General features: G+C 37.8%; 1 protein-coding gene across 1 annotated transcript in view; it reads left to right on the plus strand.

The window, feature by feature from the left end:
* Positions 1–305: 305 nt before the first annotated feature.
* LOC106517918 (sodium channel protein type 4 subunit alpha-like) overlaps positions 306–14,008 on the plus strand; it is a gene marked incomplete at its 5' end in the record, with an annotated part of 40,985 nt that continues 27,282 nt past the window's right edge. Inside the window, 8 exon segments of the mRNA XM_014008971.1 lie at positions 306–434; positions 2,677–2,768; positions 2,873–3,115; positions 3,210–3,273; positions 11,011–11,152; positions 12,175–12,372; positions 12,445–12,627; positions 12,716–13,087. Of these exon segments, the coding sequence (XP_013864425.1) occupies positions 306–434; positions 2,677–2,768; positions 2,873–3,115; positions 3,210–3,273; positions 11,011–11,152; positions 12,175–12,372; positions 12,445–12,627; positions 12,716–13,087 (1,423 nt within the window).

The following is a 14,008-nucleotide window of genomic DNA, read 5'->3' on the forward strand; positions in this document are numbered from 1 at the left end:
TGGGTGAATGTCTGTTAGTGTAAAGCGCTTTGGGGGTCCAGAGGGACTTGAAAAGCGCTCTATAAGTTCAGTACCATTTACCATTTAAATTCTACTTAATGCTCACATTCTCATTTTGTTCATCTGAAACTGTTTCAGCATGTCGTTTCATTTGTTTATAATGATTTTCCTGACACATAATCCTTCTATTATATTTTTAAATACTTTTACATCTGTCTTGACAGTTAATGCTGATTCATGTTTAGTGTTGATTTCTAATTCTGAGTACCTGTGATTCAGTGTGGTTTTTTTAAACTATATTCCAGGTACACCTTCACTGGCATTTACACTTTTGAGTCAGCAATAAAGATCTTAGCCAGAGGATTTTGTTTAGTGCCCTTCACCTTCCTCAGAGATCCGTGGAACTGGCTTGACTTCACCGTCATCGTCATGGCGTGAGTTGTGATGTCATTTATATGTTACTGTCATGCTGATGATGTGTTTTCATATTTGACTTAACACTGGCAGTGGCTCTCCATGACAAAGATATGTATGAATAAAAAAAGAAACAGAGAAGTTTTGTTCAGCATAATCCAGACTTTACTATCAGTTCACTTTATAATTCAGTTCATTTAAAGGGGACATATCATACAAAATCCACTTATTTTAAATGCATTTTGTTGTAGACTTGAAGTCTAGGAGTGCAGAAAAGTTGAATTTAGTTCCTCCCTTTGCTGCGTGGATCTTTATGTTCTGTTTGGGACGTATTTTTCAGCCCGTTCAGTTTTCTATATTTGCTACCAAGTGTTCTGAATTACTGAAGCTTCTCCTCTTCAGGTGGAGCGACAATTATTCTTTGATTGTGAAATGACTAAGAAACCATTGACGCAGGTTAGATGGATAAACCTTCAGGCTTGCCAAATTATTTGAAACCAGTCATCCTGATTGGTCATTAAATGTGTTTGAAACCAGAATGGGAAATCACTCTTGATAGATGTAAACACTTCAGCAGTTAATAAAGGTTTTTGAATAATTATTGTTCAGTCAGCAAATTTGTTTGCCATATTTATAGGTTTGTGAAAAACAATGAAGTCAGAAATTAGCTGACTGCTTTCTGTCTCTGGAAGCAAATATTTGGAACAAATTTCTTTTAAAACAATCTGCACTTTAGTTCCCATCAACAAACAAGTACAGGAAGCAAAGTAAAGCTTAAAAAATAAACTTATGGTATGTAATTTTATTTGATGGCTACTACAAATAAAATTATTCTAAGTATTTAAATTTTCAGGCAAAAAAATCAGCTAAATAAAGCTAATTGACTTATACTGTATGTATTTATATTTTATTAGAGCCAGTCTGCAACAGAAGTGATCTGAGTGCACTTTCTGTTAATTTGTCTCTGCATTTATTATTATTATTATTATTATTATTATTATTATTATTATTATTATTATTATTGCCTTACTCAACACTTCTAGGTATACTCTTATTTTGTTGCTTTACCTGGAAATTATAATGAATTTTAGTAGGAGTTGCTTTTTGAATTTCTACAACACAACAACCACTTTGAATATTCAAAATATTTTCATACTAAAACAGCCCAAATATTACAATAGACCCTCTGCATCGCTCTCTATGCCTAAACAGAGTTGAGTATGTGTAATTATCTTAAAGATGAAGAAAGCTTTGTAGTGCTTGACATGATGTTGTCCTTGATGGTCGTTCAGTTTTAGTCTCATCTGATCACAGCACCTTTTGCTTTACATTTGGGGAGTCTCATAGATAAGTCTTGGTAATTTTCAAATGTTATAAAAGATTTTTTATTAGTTTAGCAATTTTATATCAAATCTTCCATGAAGCTCAGCTCGGTGTAGCTGGTGGTTCTATGGACAGATACTTTTCTGCTTCTGCTCCATCAGGATTATTATTACTAAACTTAACCAGTGGCAAATTAGAAAGGCCTTTTGGTTAATTCCCTCCTTGTCGTCGTTTGTGATCTTTGATGGTTGACCCTCTCTGGGCTGGTTTGCTGTGATGATGTAATCTTTCCATTTTCTAATAATGAATTTACTGGAGCTCTGTGGAATGTTGAGGTTTGGGATATTTCTAAAAATCCAACTCTTATTGATACTTCTCTACAATTATGTTTCTGACTTTTCTGAAGAGTTTTTTGGTTATTGGGAAATGCTCTTACTGTGTGGTGGCCTTACTTGTTACAGGTGTTGGACTGGTATCGATGGTATTGATTCTGGGTGTTATCAGAATAAATGAACATTCTGTGTACTGGGATCATTTGACACTTCATTGCCCACAGTGGGTCTTATTTACCTACGTAGGCATAGCTTCTGAAGGCAGTGTGGCTTCAATAGATACAGGCAGGGTATGAAATACGTACGCATGCAAAACTTTATAGTTTATTTTTTGCTTATTTAACTTTATTAATCTGGTGTATTTTTTACATTACCATTAGTCAATTTGAAAATCATTTGAAATTCCCAGTATAAGGCAGCAAATAGAAAGAATTCCATGTTTTTTGTTCAAAAGGATAGCAATTTATTATAATAAAACCTAGACCGTTAAAAAGAGACTGATTTCATGATGAAATCACATTTAAGTGCCCCTTATGATAAACTACAATATTGTGTTTTGTGATGTGACAGAGGAACTCTTTGTGCTGTTTGTATTAAAAACTTACAGATATGTCACAGAATTCATTGATCTGGGAAACGTCTCTGCACTGAGAACCTTCCGAGTCCTTCGAGCGCTGAAAACCATCTCTGTTATTCCAGGTACAACAACTTTCAGGCCATTTCACTCACCTTGTTACGTCTACATTTATTTCAGTTGGTATGAAACATTAGTAGTTTGTTCTGTCTTTTCTCCCCCCGTCAAGGTCTGAAGACCATCGTGGGTGCTCTGATCCAGTCTGTAAAGAAGCTGGCGGACGTGATGATCCTGACCGTCTTTTGTCTGAGTGTGTTTGCTCTGATTGGCCTGCAGCTTTTCATGGGGCTGCTGCGACAAAAGTGCATCCGCAGCCTCGAGCACTGCATCAACTCTTCGTACAGCCCCAACACAACGTTCATCTGCAACAACCGAACCTGGAGCTCACCTGAGGACTTCCTAAGCAATGAAGGTCAGGTGAAAGCAAATTGCACTGCTGTTCAGAACTACCCCACACATGCTCTGAAAATTTGTATTTATTTCAGTTCTCAATGTGTTTTTTTTAGATAATTTTTACAAAGTTGAAGGACAAAAAGATGCATTGATATGCGGATATGGAAGTGATGCAGGGTAAGTCAGCTGACTGCTTGTGAACCATTTACAGGCTGTTACATAACATTAATGTGTTTATGACTTTAGATCTCCTGCAATATGAAAGCTTGAGGACCAAGCTCAACACATATAGGTTTTTTGTTTGTGTTTTTTTGCTTTAAAACAACCAAAAATGATTCTTCCATAAGTTTCAAATATTTGGTATGTAATGTAAGAGGTATAATGTAAAGGGAAATTATCAGAGGAACMGCTGAGAGACAGCATGTGGTGAGGATTATCGCCTCGGCTCCACTGGAAGTCTTTACTTAGAAACACTGAGTTCCCAGCTGGACTGAATGATCTTTAGAGATTTCATCATCTCRAAAGCTCTATAACGTTAGGCTGACTAGAGTGGACCAGGTCAGTTCAATACAAGGTATTTTTGTTTTTAAGAGAAGGGTAGCTATCATCAAACAGCATTTGGTGAAAAAATATCTAACAAGGAGAAATTTAATCGTGACAATACAATCTCCCAGCCCACGTACAACATTAAAAATATGTAAACACATTAATTTTACTGTTTCTCTGAGGGATGGTCTTTTTTCCTAATCAGACACAGTGTGAACCCATCCAAATATTGCTACTCAGCCTACGCACTGAATAATCCTGTGAATTCTAATGCTTTTGAAACAAGCACAACAGACTGACTCCGGCCCTGCCAGACCCAGGTCAACAGTTACACTGAGCTAAATACCATCTGCGTGAATCTGAAAGCTTGCAGCTTCAACAAATAGCCTCCATTAGGTGCTCTTACTATTACAAGAGAAACAGCAGTACTAAATGGAGTCATACATTTAAGCATTTTATGAATGACAGTAAGGTTGTTTGTGCAAATGCTATTTTTAGATGGTTTTGCCATATTCTTGTTTGAAGATGACAAACCCCACACCCTCATTGTGCATTATAAATACAGTTTTTACTGTAAAACAAGGATTTATCTTGATAACATTTAGACAAAACACAATTTATTCATTTCAGCCCCAATTTAACTTTGTTATCAGTACAAAGAAAAACCAAAGTAGCTCAAGTGTTTATTGTTTAGGATCCCCATTAGCTCGACTTCTGAAGTATGAGTTGTATAATATTTTTTTATTTATTTAAAGATGAATGAATGGTCATCTTAACAACTTTTTTTTAATTAAATCTGACTTGACTTGACTTGACTTGACTTACATTTGTGCCAGTAGAGGTCATCCTCCAGTTGAAGGTTAAGGGGGTTTGATGCCCAGCCCCTCCTGTCACAGTTTGTAGAGAGGATTGGACCCAGAATTGCAGACCATTACRGGGGGCTAAAAACATTAAAGATTCAATATTCACATAATAATACAAGACAAAACAAAAAAAGTTGGTATGGCAGCAAAAGAACCTAAACAACAAACTCAGGAAACTATATTTATTAAAAGAGAAAAAAAAAAAGGGCCTAAAGCAAAGTGCAAGACTGCAGATGATCTGGGAGAATGAGCTGAAGAAAACTGAGGAGAGACAGGTGACACTAATGAAAATTGTATGAAAGGCAATTGTGATGGAAATAATACTTTTAGGTTTAAGCCAGTAATTCATGACATCCTTTAATGACCTAGGTTTTCATGACATGCTGTTTATCAGTAGATAGAAGGATTAAAGTCAGAACAAGATTTGCTAACAACAGTCATTCTTAGAAATCACTTGTGTTAATCATTGTGTTTTCCCTTGACCCAGCATTTCCTTAGGATGAAATCTTGCTTTATTAAAATGACATAATAGTGTTTGTTAAACAGTATACTGTATTTGAAGCCTCAACTGCCTCAGAGAAGCAGGAGCAGAGAGCAGTGGGACAGTCTGATGGCTCGATGTTGTTCTCTGTGTTTCCTGTTGTTGCAATAAAACTCAGCTGACATCCCATGGAGTACTTTCATTCTTGGACCACGTATTTCTGTCTTTGTTAAATAAATATTTCCATAACAGCGATTAACCACTATCAACCCCCAATATGCTTTTCAGTATACGAGTGAGATATAAAAGTGCTAATTATTGTGTGTAAATTATACACTGGTAATAGGAACCTGTGTATGAGTGTGTGGGCATATTTTTACTACAACATGGGAACCATTTTCCAGAAAAAGGCAGTCTCGTGGGGACAGAATGTGCATTGTGTGGACCAATGCCCGACACGGGTACGGATGCTAATTTTGGGTGAGGGATTAGATTTAGGACCAATTGAGTTTTGGTTAGTTTTAGGGTRAGGTGGGTACCTGTGAGGTTAATTTTAGGATGCATTGTCAGGATTGGGCTTTAAAGGTACCACAAAACAAATGGAAGTCAATCCACAGTCCCCACAGGGATATAAAAACAAACCTGTGTGTGTGTGTGTGTGTGTGTGTGTGTGTGTGTGTGTGTGTGTGTGTGAATGAGTGGTCATTTGGCCAGTCCTGAAATCTGGTACCTACTGTATTTCAAAACACTTCTTTTAATTAGTTAACTTGCAAAACAGCATCAGTTGTTTTATTACCAATGCAGTGAAGACAGTTTGTTACACAATTATGCATCAGAGAGCAGCCACAATGTAGTTTTTAATCTTCGCCCAAAAACACAAGAACTTAATCCCTCAAGAAGTCAAATCTGATCCGGTGATTTCTGTTGAAGTCGGAGCAAAGTAAGGATCCATTTGAAGGCATTGAGGGGAAAGTGATGTCATTAAACCTCTTTAAATAGTAGGTTAGTAAGATCAGGCTGTGACCAATGAGCAATCACCAATGCAGCTGTCTCACCTACGAGTCGGTGCTGTCTGTTGTTTGTTTGTTGGACATTTGATGTTTCAACGCATTTACCATGTGTGATGAACGTTTTTTCTTTTTTTTTGCAGCATCATCACTGAAAATGTGACGTTGACTGCATTTTCTAAAAATGTGTTTGCAGTTGAATTGCTTCCAAATTACCAGTGACAGATTTATGACAGGCTGGCTAGATTAGAGGTTAACAGAACTGTAACATAGCATACYTTTCTTTTTTCTTTATTTTTGTTTTTGTTTGCAATGGCCGAAGCAGCCTTTAAACTTCTGTGTCGATTTAGATGCAACTTTCTGAGGCTGTCTGTGGAGACGAACAAGACACTAAGCTGGTCAGGATGGAGGACGTAAAACATAGAGGATGCTTAATCTTTTGAGAGTATTCCAACAAGTAATCCCTGAGTAGATTTCCAAATTAAAGCTTTGGATACGTTATGATGACACGCTGTCACACACATGCGCACAAGCTCACACAAACACCACTTGGCACACACAACACAAACACACAAAAAAGAGACATTCATGCAAATTCAGATCATTTCAGCCAGGTCAACAAGTTAGTGATTAATTATTTGCTCAAACGGTTCGAGTTGTTTTTTCATCACTCCTGCTGGAGAGTTTAGGCAAATGCTCATCCTCTCACATCCTGGACACTGTGCATTAAGGATTCTCACTGATTTTATGGACTTTTGTAACTTTTGCATTGCTGAGCATGAAAACCCACTATTGTAGCCCTATAACCCAGGAAGTAAAAGACGTTCATCCATATGCACAATCTGTGGAATTGATTTTCAAAGATAATACATGACAATGTAAACATGTAGAAAGCTTTAACAAAAAGGATTGCTCTCATTAACTATTTTTTCTTAATATTTAATACTCAAATTAGTATTTTTCAGAAAGCCATACATTCTCATTATCCTTTTAATTTTTAAAAATGAAGGCCTCACTATGACATGCTTAACCTTTCTTACTAAACTGATTTTATATTAGTCAATGACTGAAATTGCAATACATATACACACTGCCTGGACAAAAGAAAGTCAACACTTGTATAAGCAAATAGCTACGAACCTCCTAGTGGAGTTGGGTGGTTATCTTTCAGCTGGCAACAAGTTATTTAACCCCTGCTGGTGCAATGAGTTGCTTCTCACACATCCTGTGGTCGTGGAGAAGATGTCATTCTGTTTGAGAAAGGTCAAATCACTGGCATCAAGCAGAGAAAACATCTAAGGAGACTGCAGAAACTACTAAAACTGCGTTGAGAACTGTCCAACGCATTATTAAAACTGGAAGGGTATTTAAAGAATGGTTRTCAAATAAAATATTTTTCTTCAACCTTTATTTTCTGTCAGAGCAGTTTCCCTTTCAGCTACACTAACTTGGATTTTTCCACACAAAGGAAGTTTCAGTGCAGTTGCTTTTGTGACGTTAGGTGACCACAAAGGTGCTTTTTTACCACTACAATAAGAAAAAAAATTCACGTTAATGTTGTTGTTAAGAGGAGGACTTTGGTTAAAAATGACATAGTTTTAGGGAGGAAATTGGAAAGATAATAAATAATAGACATTTTGGTTGCTAAAAAGGGCCAGTACTCAGTAAAAGGTTGTCTGCTAATAACAACTTTTATGGTTCAGTCCATATGTCCTGTCTTTGGACATGGTAATATAACATGGTAACAATTCCAATGTTGAGTACTTTTCATTAAAGCTGCTCTCTGCAGAAAAGTTCTGAACAAATAATATATTTGTTAAACATCTGTTTGAAGAAATAGAGTTTAGAAATGACTGGGTTGGAGAGCTGAGTGGGGTTAAGATCAAAGTACATTGCTGCAATCACAAAAAAAAAAGAAAGTGTTTCATGCAACAATTATTGTATAAACATTTATATTATTGTCAAGTATTCTTTACATAATCATTTACAAGAAGTTTAAATTTTTTTTTTCAAATAGCAGCATTTAGCTGTTGTACAACCAATGCAGCCTGAGCCACTTACAGCAGGAATAATATATCTGTCATTAAAAATTATTGGTGGTTTAAAGGTTTTAAAAAAAAAAAATTCACTTGAACTATTGTGACATTTTTATACAGTATCTGAGTTATTGTAAAACACCAGTGATCCTCTTCGATTGTGACACATTAGGACTAGCTGTTAGTTTGTCAAGATTAAACTGTATTTCTCTAAAATGGGATCTTTAAATGAGCTATAACAGGTATATACCCTTCCCATAGAAGGCACTTCAAAAGATCTGGACAATCCTTTTAATCTTTAAATTTCCAGAAAGAAAGTCCAAAAACCTTTGAACATGCAGCTTTAGATTGAATAAAAGTTTCTTTACTTGTTTGAGAACTTTGAATTTTTAATCTAAAATAGTTGCTACAAAATTGTACGTTTTAAACCCAGTTAAAATGTGAATAAATAAAATATGGTATTTTATCYTGAATACTATGTCAAAACGATGGATTGTTTTACCTTCATCCAGTCATTTGTTTTATCATCTTTAATGGCATGCATGCATTATATCAAATTATGTATAAAATTTATTTTAAAATAATTAGTATGTAAAACAAAACTTTTAACTGAAGCTGTAAACTATGCCATGGCCTGACCCCTTCGACCAGTATTTAACACTGGATCAAAATCAACCAGTACTTTCTCCTGCAATTGATCCAGACTTTTCAGGGAGGTCAGCACCTGTAATTACCTACTGACTCAGCCCAACAACATGCAAGCATCAAACTATTTGCATGATCAAGCCAGATTATCAGACAAGTAGAAGTTTTGAACTTGAACAATAGCCTGTGTGAATCAAAGCTAAAAAGCTGCAATTTTACCACTCATTTAGCCAGGGCGCAACATGATGAACCCAGGGAGTTGCAGTACAGGTCGACAGGAACAACTCTTCCAGGTCCAGATGTTTCATCCCCACTCTCTCCGCTGGAGATGATGAATGGAGGCAACTCTGAAACCTTAAGTTACCTCGGCTCATGTGTTGTCGTTTACACCTTTAAAAGCCCAGCAGAAGTAAATAAACAGAAGACTTACCAAAGCTCAGAAATCACCTATAGGAGCTGTGTGTCAATTTTGTGCTCGCAGGCAAAATCTTTATTACATAATAAAAAACTGTAACTTCAGTTACACAATCACATCCTTTGCCTAAGTTCTTCAAATCAAAGACAAAGAGTGTATACACTCGTGTGTAATCTTGAACTAATGAAAAGGGATACAGCTCAAGTTTTCATCCTCAGTTATTTTACTTTCAGAGGCATGGCTACGATATAATCTATTTCAGTGTTAAATGATTATATTTGGTCTTCTAAACTTGTGTTTGAAGAACCCTCTCAGTCAGCAGAATCTGTGTTTAGTTATATTGATTAAGAGAGCAGAACATATGAGTGTAGGGACAACCTGACATGAAGCCTTCACTGTTCTGGACATTAGTTGAAATTTATTCTCATCTAGTTGGTGAAATGTACAGCTGTACTCTCAGCAGGGCTGCACAGCCCAGATGTTTGGCAGCCATTATGAAATTATTCTGCACTCACACACGCAGTCCAGCTTGTTCTTCACTGCTGGACTGAAATATTTTCTGTAACGCTGCCCTGCTAACAATGAAGGTCAGGGATGGAGGCATCAAGCCGAAAAATATTTTGAACTACGATTTGATATCCATCTGGCTCAGTGTAAATCCTTCAATTCTGGTGCATTTCACTGCTTTTGCCTGAAATATGTTTCAAGTGCCATCTTCAAGTGCTGGTGATGGTGGCYCCGGTGCATGGCAGCCCCGCCTCTGTCAGTGCACCCCAGGGAAGCTGTGGCTACATTATAGCTTAGCTCTATCAGTGTGTAATGGTGCGTTCACACCAAACGCGATTTCAGCGTCAGGAGCAGCAGGTTTACATGCAAAGTCTATGGTTCATGCGCTTCAAGCAACGTCGGGAAGTGCTGCGGCGCCTCAAGCGCGATTAGAGCAGCGCGATTTGAACGATTTGGACGATCTGAGCGTTCGAGGCGCAAATCGCTGAAGTTAGAAAATCTGAACTTTTGCAGCTCGACGCGCTGCATCAACCAATCAGAGAGACTCCACTGTGTGACGTAGCGACATATTTCCCGACGGGACAGTTTACTGAATGATGTCCACTAACCTGAAACAGATGGAGAGGAGCTCTTTAGCTGAAATCSAGTGCCTGCAGTCGGTGTCCTGACAGGAGATATCCGCACCAATGCGAGGCAGCGGCTCATCAGACTGGAAAAATAGTCCTGAAAGCGAGCTGTGAGCCTCTTCTCTGAATTATCTGGTGAATTAATTATGAATTAATTATCTGATGAACGTGACATGCTCTTGCTCTCTGTAAATAAAGCAAAGCCACTTCCTCGTCCGACATTAAACAGAGCCRGACAGAGGAGGGAGGTGCGGGGAGGCTCTGCCGTGCAGCACTTCAAGAGCTGTCCTGCGTCTGACCTCAAAGTGCACAAGCGACCAACTTCAGCGTTGGCTGCGATTTTTGAAGCTGAAATCGCATTCGGTGTGAATGCAGCATCACTGTGTGTGTAAAGCAGTTTGGAGTCCATAGGGAACTGACAAAGCGCTGTGAAAGTTCAAGCCATTTACTATTTACTGCTCAATTACAAAACTCTAAATGTCCAGCGCCTCCATGCTTGTTCCTTACATGCCCCATCGTTGTGGAACAATTTCCCTCATGGCATCAGGCAGATTATTATTATTATTATTATTACCATCTTCAGTTGCAATATTAGTGATGGAAGTAGTGCAGTCATTATGCTTCTGTTAGTGCAGACAAAATCTGCTGACATAAGAGGAGTTAGCACAATCACAAAGCTCCAGTATGTCCTTCCTGCTCTTGGTGTTAATATTCTTAACCCTGTTTTTATCCATCTATTCATCTAATGATCTGCCTTCTCCTGTACTTTATTATTATGTGTATTTCAGAAAATGCCCAGATGGATTTGACTGCCTAAAACTTGGAAGAAATCCAAACTATGACTACACCAGTTTTGATACCTTTGGCTGGGCTTTTCTGGCACTTTTCAGACTTATGACCCAAGACTACTGGGAAGAGCTGTTTCACCAGGTGAAGCTTCTGATTCTTTTTTTTTCTCTACACAATGATACAATCTTTAAACACTAAATTTGGCTCAGAAAGACTAAGTGGTACACTGATGTCCCCCATTGCTGAGGTATTTGAATAGTGGTAGTCTGTCTGAAAGAAATAAGTGATTTTCGTGTTCATTACCAAGATGTGTGCGAAACTGTACAGAGAATGTGCACAAACAATTGAGAGTCTTAAAGAACGGCAATACAAAACCAGGGCTCTGCTGATGTTCGGTTTAATGGTACCAGAAAATCAGACTGAATGAGAAAATAACAAGAGTATTTAATATTCGCTTCAGGGCAGGACTCCGCCTTTCGATTACACCATCAGTGAAGGGGGGCCCTGTCTTTGTCAGAGTCCTGCCCTCTTACAAAGAAATTTATCCTGATGATTAAAAGTTCATTCCAAGATGTGTTGTATTTGTTATCAAGCATGTACCTATTAATTATCATGTTCATCAAGTCACATTTAACAGTCATTACAATTCTATCATAAAACAACTCATACTATGTATAATGTAATTAAATTAGTAACATAAAGCCCAATAATTTTCTTCATGTCAGTGGAACAAAATTGACCCAAACTATACAAACACAGCAAATAAAACTAAGTAGTAACTAAATCCTTTAGAAAAACATAGTATAGTAAAACTAATTTWAAAAAAAGTGCTAAAAATTCTCATAAACTGTACTTCAAATTGCACTCAAGCAAACTTACTTCATTCCTGCACCTCTGGTTACAAACATGATGCTGGAATCCTAATATATCACATTGATCATGTAATTGTAATAGATGGTATTGAGACTCAAGCAAGTAATCAAATTTTATACAATTAATACTAAATATTTTTCCTTTGTCTTAAAAACTTGAGGGTTTTAAGAACAAAATTAAGTAAAAATAAGTATTGTTTGTTGCTTTGTGATTTTTTTATACTGTTAATAATAAAAACTTCTATTAGTTGATGAATATTTGCTACCACTCACTTGACATTGTTTCCTCAGACTCTGCGTTCTGCTGGGAAGACCTACATGGTTTTCTTTGTGCTCGTAATCTTTCTTGGCTCCTTCTACCTGGTCAACCTGATCCTGGCTGTGGTGGCCATGGCCTATGAGGAGCAGAACCAAGCGACCATCGCCGAGGCCTGGCAGAAGGAGAGGGAGTTTCAGCTGGCCATGGAGCACCTCAGACGGGAGCAAAGAGTAGGTGCAGAGTTTTCCTGCGTGCGAGATGAGATAAATAATGAATAACTTTCAACTCTTTCTCGTGTGAAGCTGGCAGCCAAAAGACAAGCACAGGAGACAGAGCTGTCCCCAGAACTGTCCCCATTCATTGTGAAGAGAGGAAGTATACGGCGCAACAGCAGCACTAGAAGGAGAAAGTCCCACCAGGCTCTTTCAGAGGAAACAGCAGGAGAAGCTGCTGAGGAGAAGCTGGATCCTGTGGATGAAATCGTGGTACAGTACAAATCATTAAAACATGCTTTATAAAGGTTTTTTTTTTGTAAGCTTTACAAAATAATGCATCATCTGTGTTTGTCTATAGCCTCCTCTGTCCCCACTGCCTGTCCACCCTCTGTTGGCCACGCTGTCCTCTCACCCCCTCAGCACCAGGAGAGGAAGCCAGAACAGCATCTTTAGCACTTTCCGAACTCGTAACAACTCAGAGGCTGACTTCGGGGACGATGAGTACAGCGTGCATGGAGACGTCTTCAGGAGTCGCGCCAGTTCTACTGTAACACCCTGGAAGAAGAGGACGGGCAGTGTGAGGAGCCACTGCTCCCAAGTCCTAACCCCCTCTTTTAATGTCAACGGCCGACTGAACATCTCCTTGGACCAGAACGGCGTCACCTGTATGGGACTTCTCACCCCCACGTCCCTGCCAGCTCACAGCATGGAAAGGGTCAGGGAGGAGGTGGTGAGTGGAGTTTTGTCTCATCAAACTGTTCTGAAAAATTTAATAAAATAACACTTTCTAGGACATGTTTTTTATTTTATTCTTTAATTATCAATCAATCACCTTTATTTAACCAGATAAAAGATCTCTTTTCCAAGGGTGACCTGGCCAGCAGCACACGTCATAAAAATATAATCAAAAATAGTTTACAAATCAGAAAACAAATACATAAAACAGAGATAAACAAAGAATTATATCAAAAGTTTCAGGCAAAGCATGGTTATAAACTTGACAGTGACTAAAGCTCCATGATGTAATAAAATTACAAGTGATGAAATGCATAAGCAGGAAATGGTTAAGAACAGACAGAAACAACACAGACAGGTAATATGTGAAGTTTAAAATCATTGGCAGAGATCAAAGTTCTCACTAACACTATCTGTTAGGGTTGAAATGAATGATCTTAGAGAGATGCATCCTTTTTTCCCTAGTTCAATTCTGACATGTGGAACAGTCAAGAGGATAACATGTTTGATCTTTGCAGTAAGGTGCTTAAATAAGGGACTATGAGGGCCTTGTAGATTAGAGCAGTGCTTCCCAAAGTTGGGGTCGGGACCCACGGTGGGGTCCTGAAACATCAAGGTGGGGTCCTAAAAATATTTTTTGAATTAATTACACAAAAAAATGACAACTCAGCACATTTTTTTCCTTTGTTTTTAACAAAATAATAAGATGAGTGTACTTACAATGGACAAAAATAGTGTAATAAATAATGTCAGTGGTGGACAAAGTACTCAACTCTAGTACTTGAGTAAAAGTATTGATACTCATGGTCAAATCTACTCCACTACAAGTAAAAGTTACTCAGTCAAAAATCTACTCAAGTAAAAGTACTGAAGTACTTACTTTTGAAAATACTTAAGTATTCAGAAGTACATGCAT

The sequence above is a fragment of the Austrofundulus limnaeus genome, unplaced genomic scaffold (genome assembly GCF_001266775.1).
Source record: "Austrofundulus limnaeus strain Quisiro unplaced genomic scaffold, Austrofundulus_limnaeus-1.0 Scaffold54, whole genome shotgun sequence".
Classification (NCBI taxonomy): domain Eukaryota; kingdom Metazoa; phylum Chordata; class Actinopteri; order Cyprinodontiformes; family Rivulidae; genus Austrofundulus; species Austrofundulus limnaeus.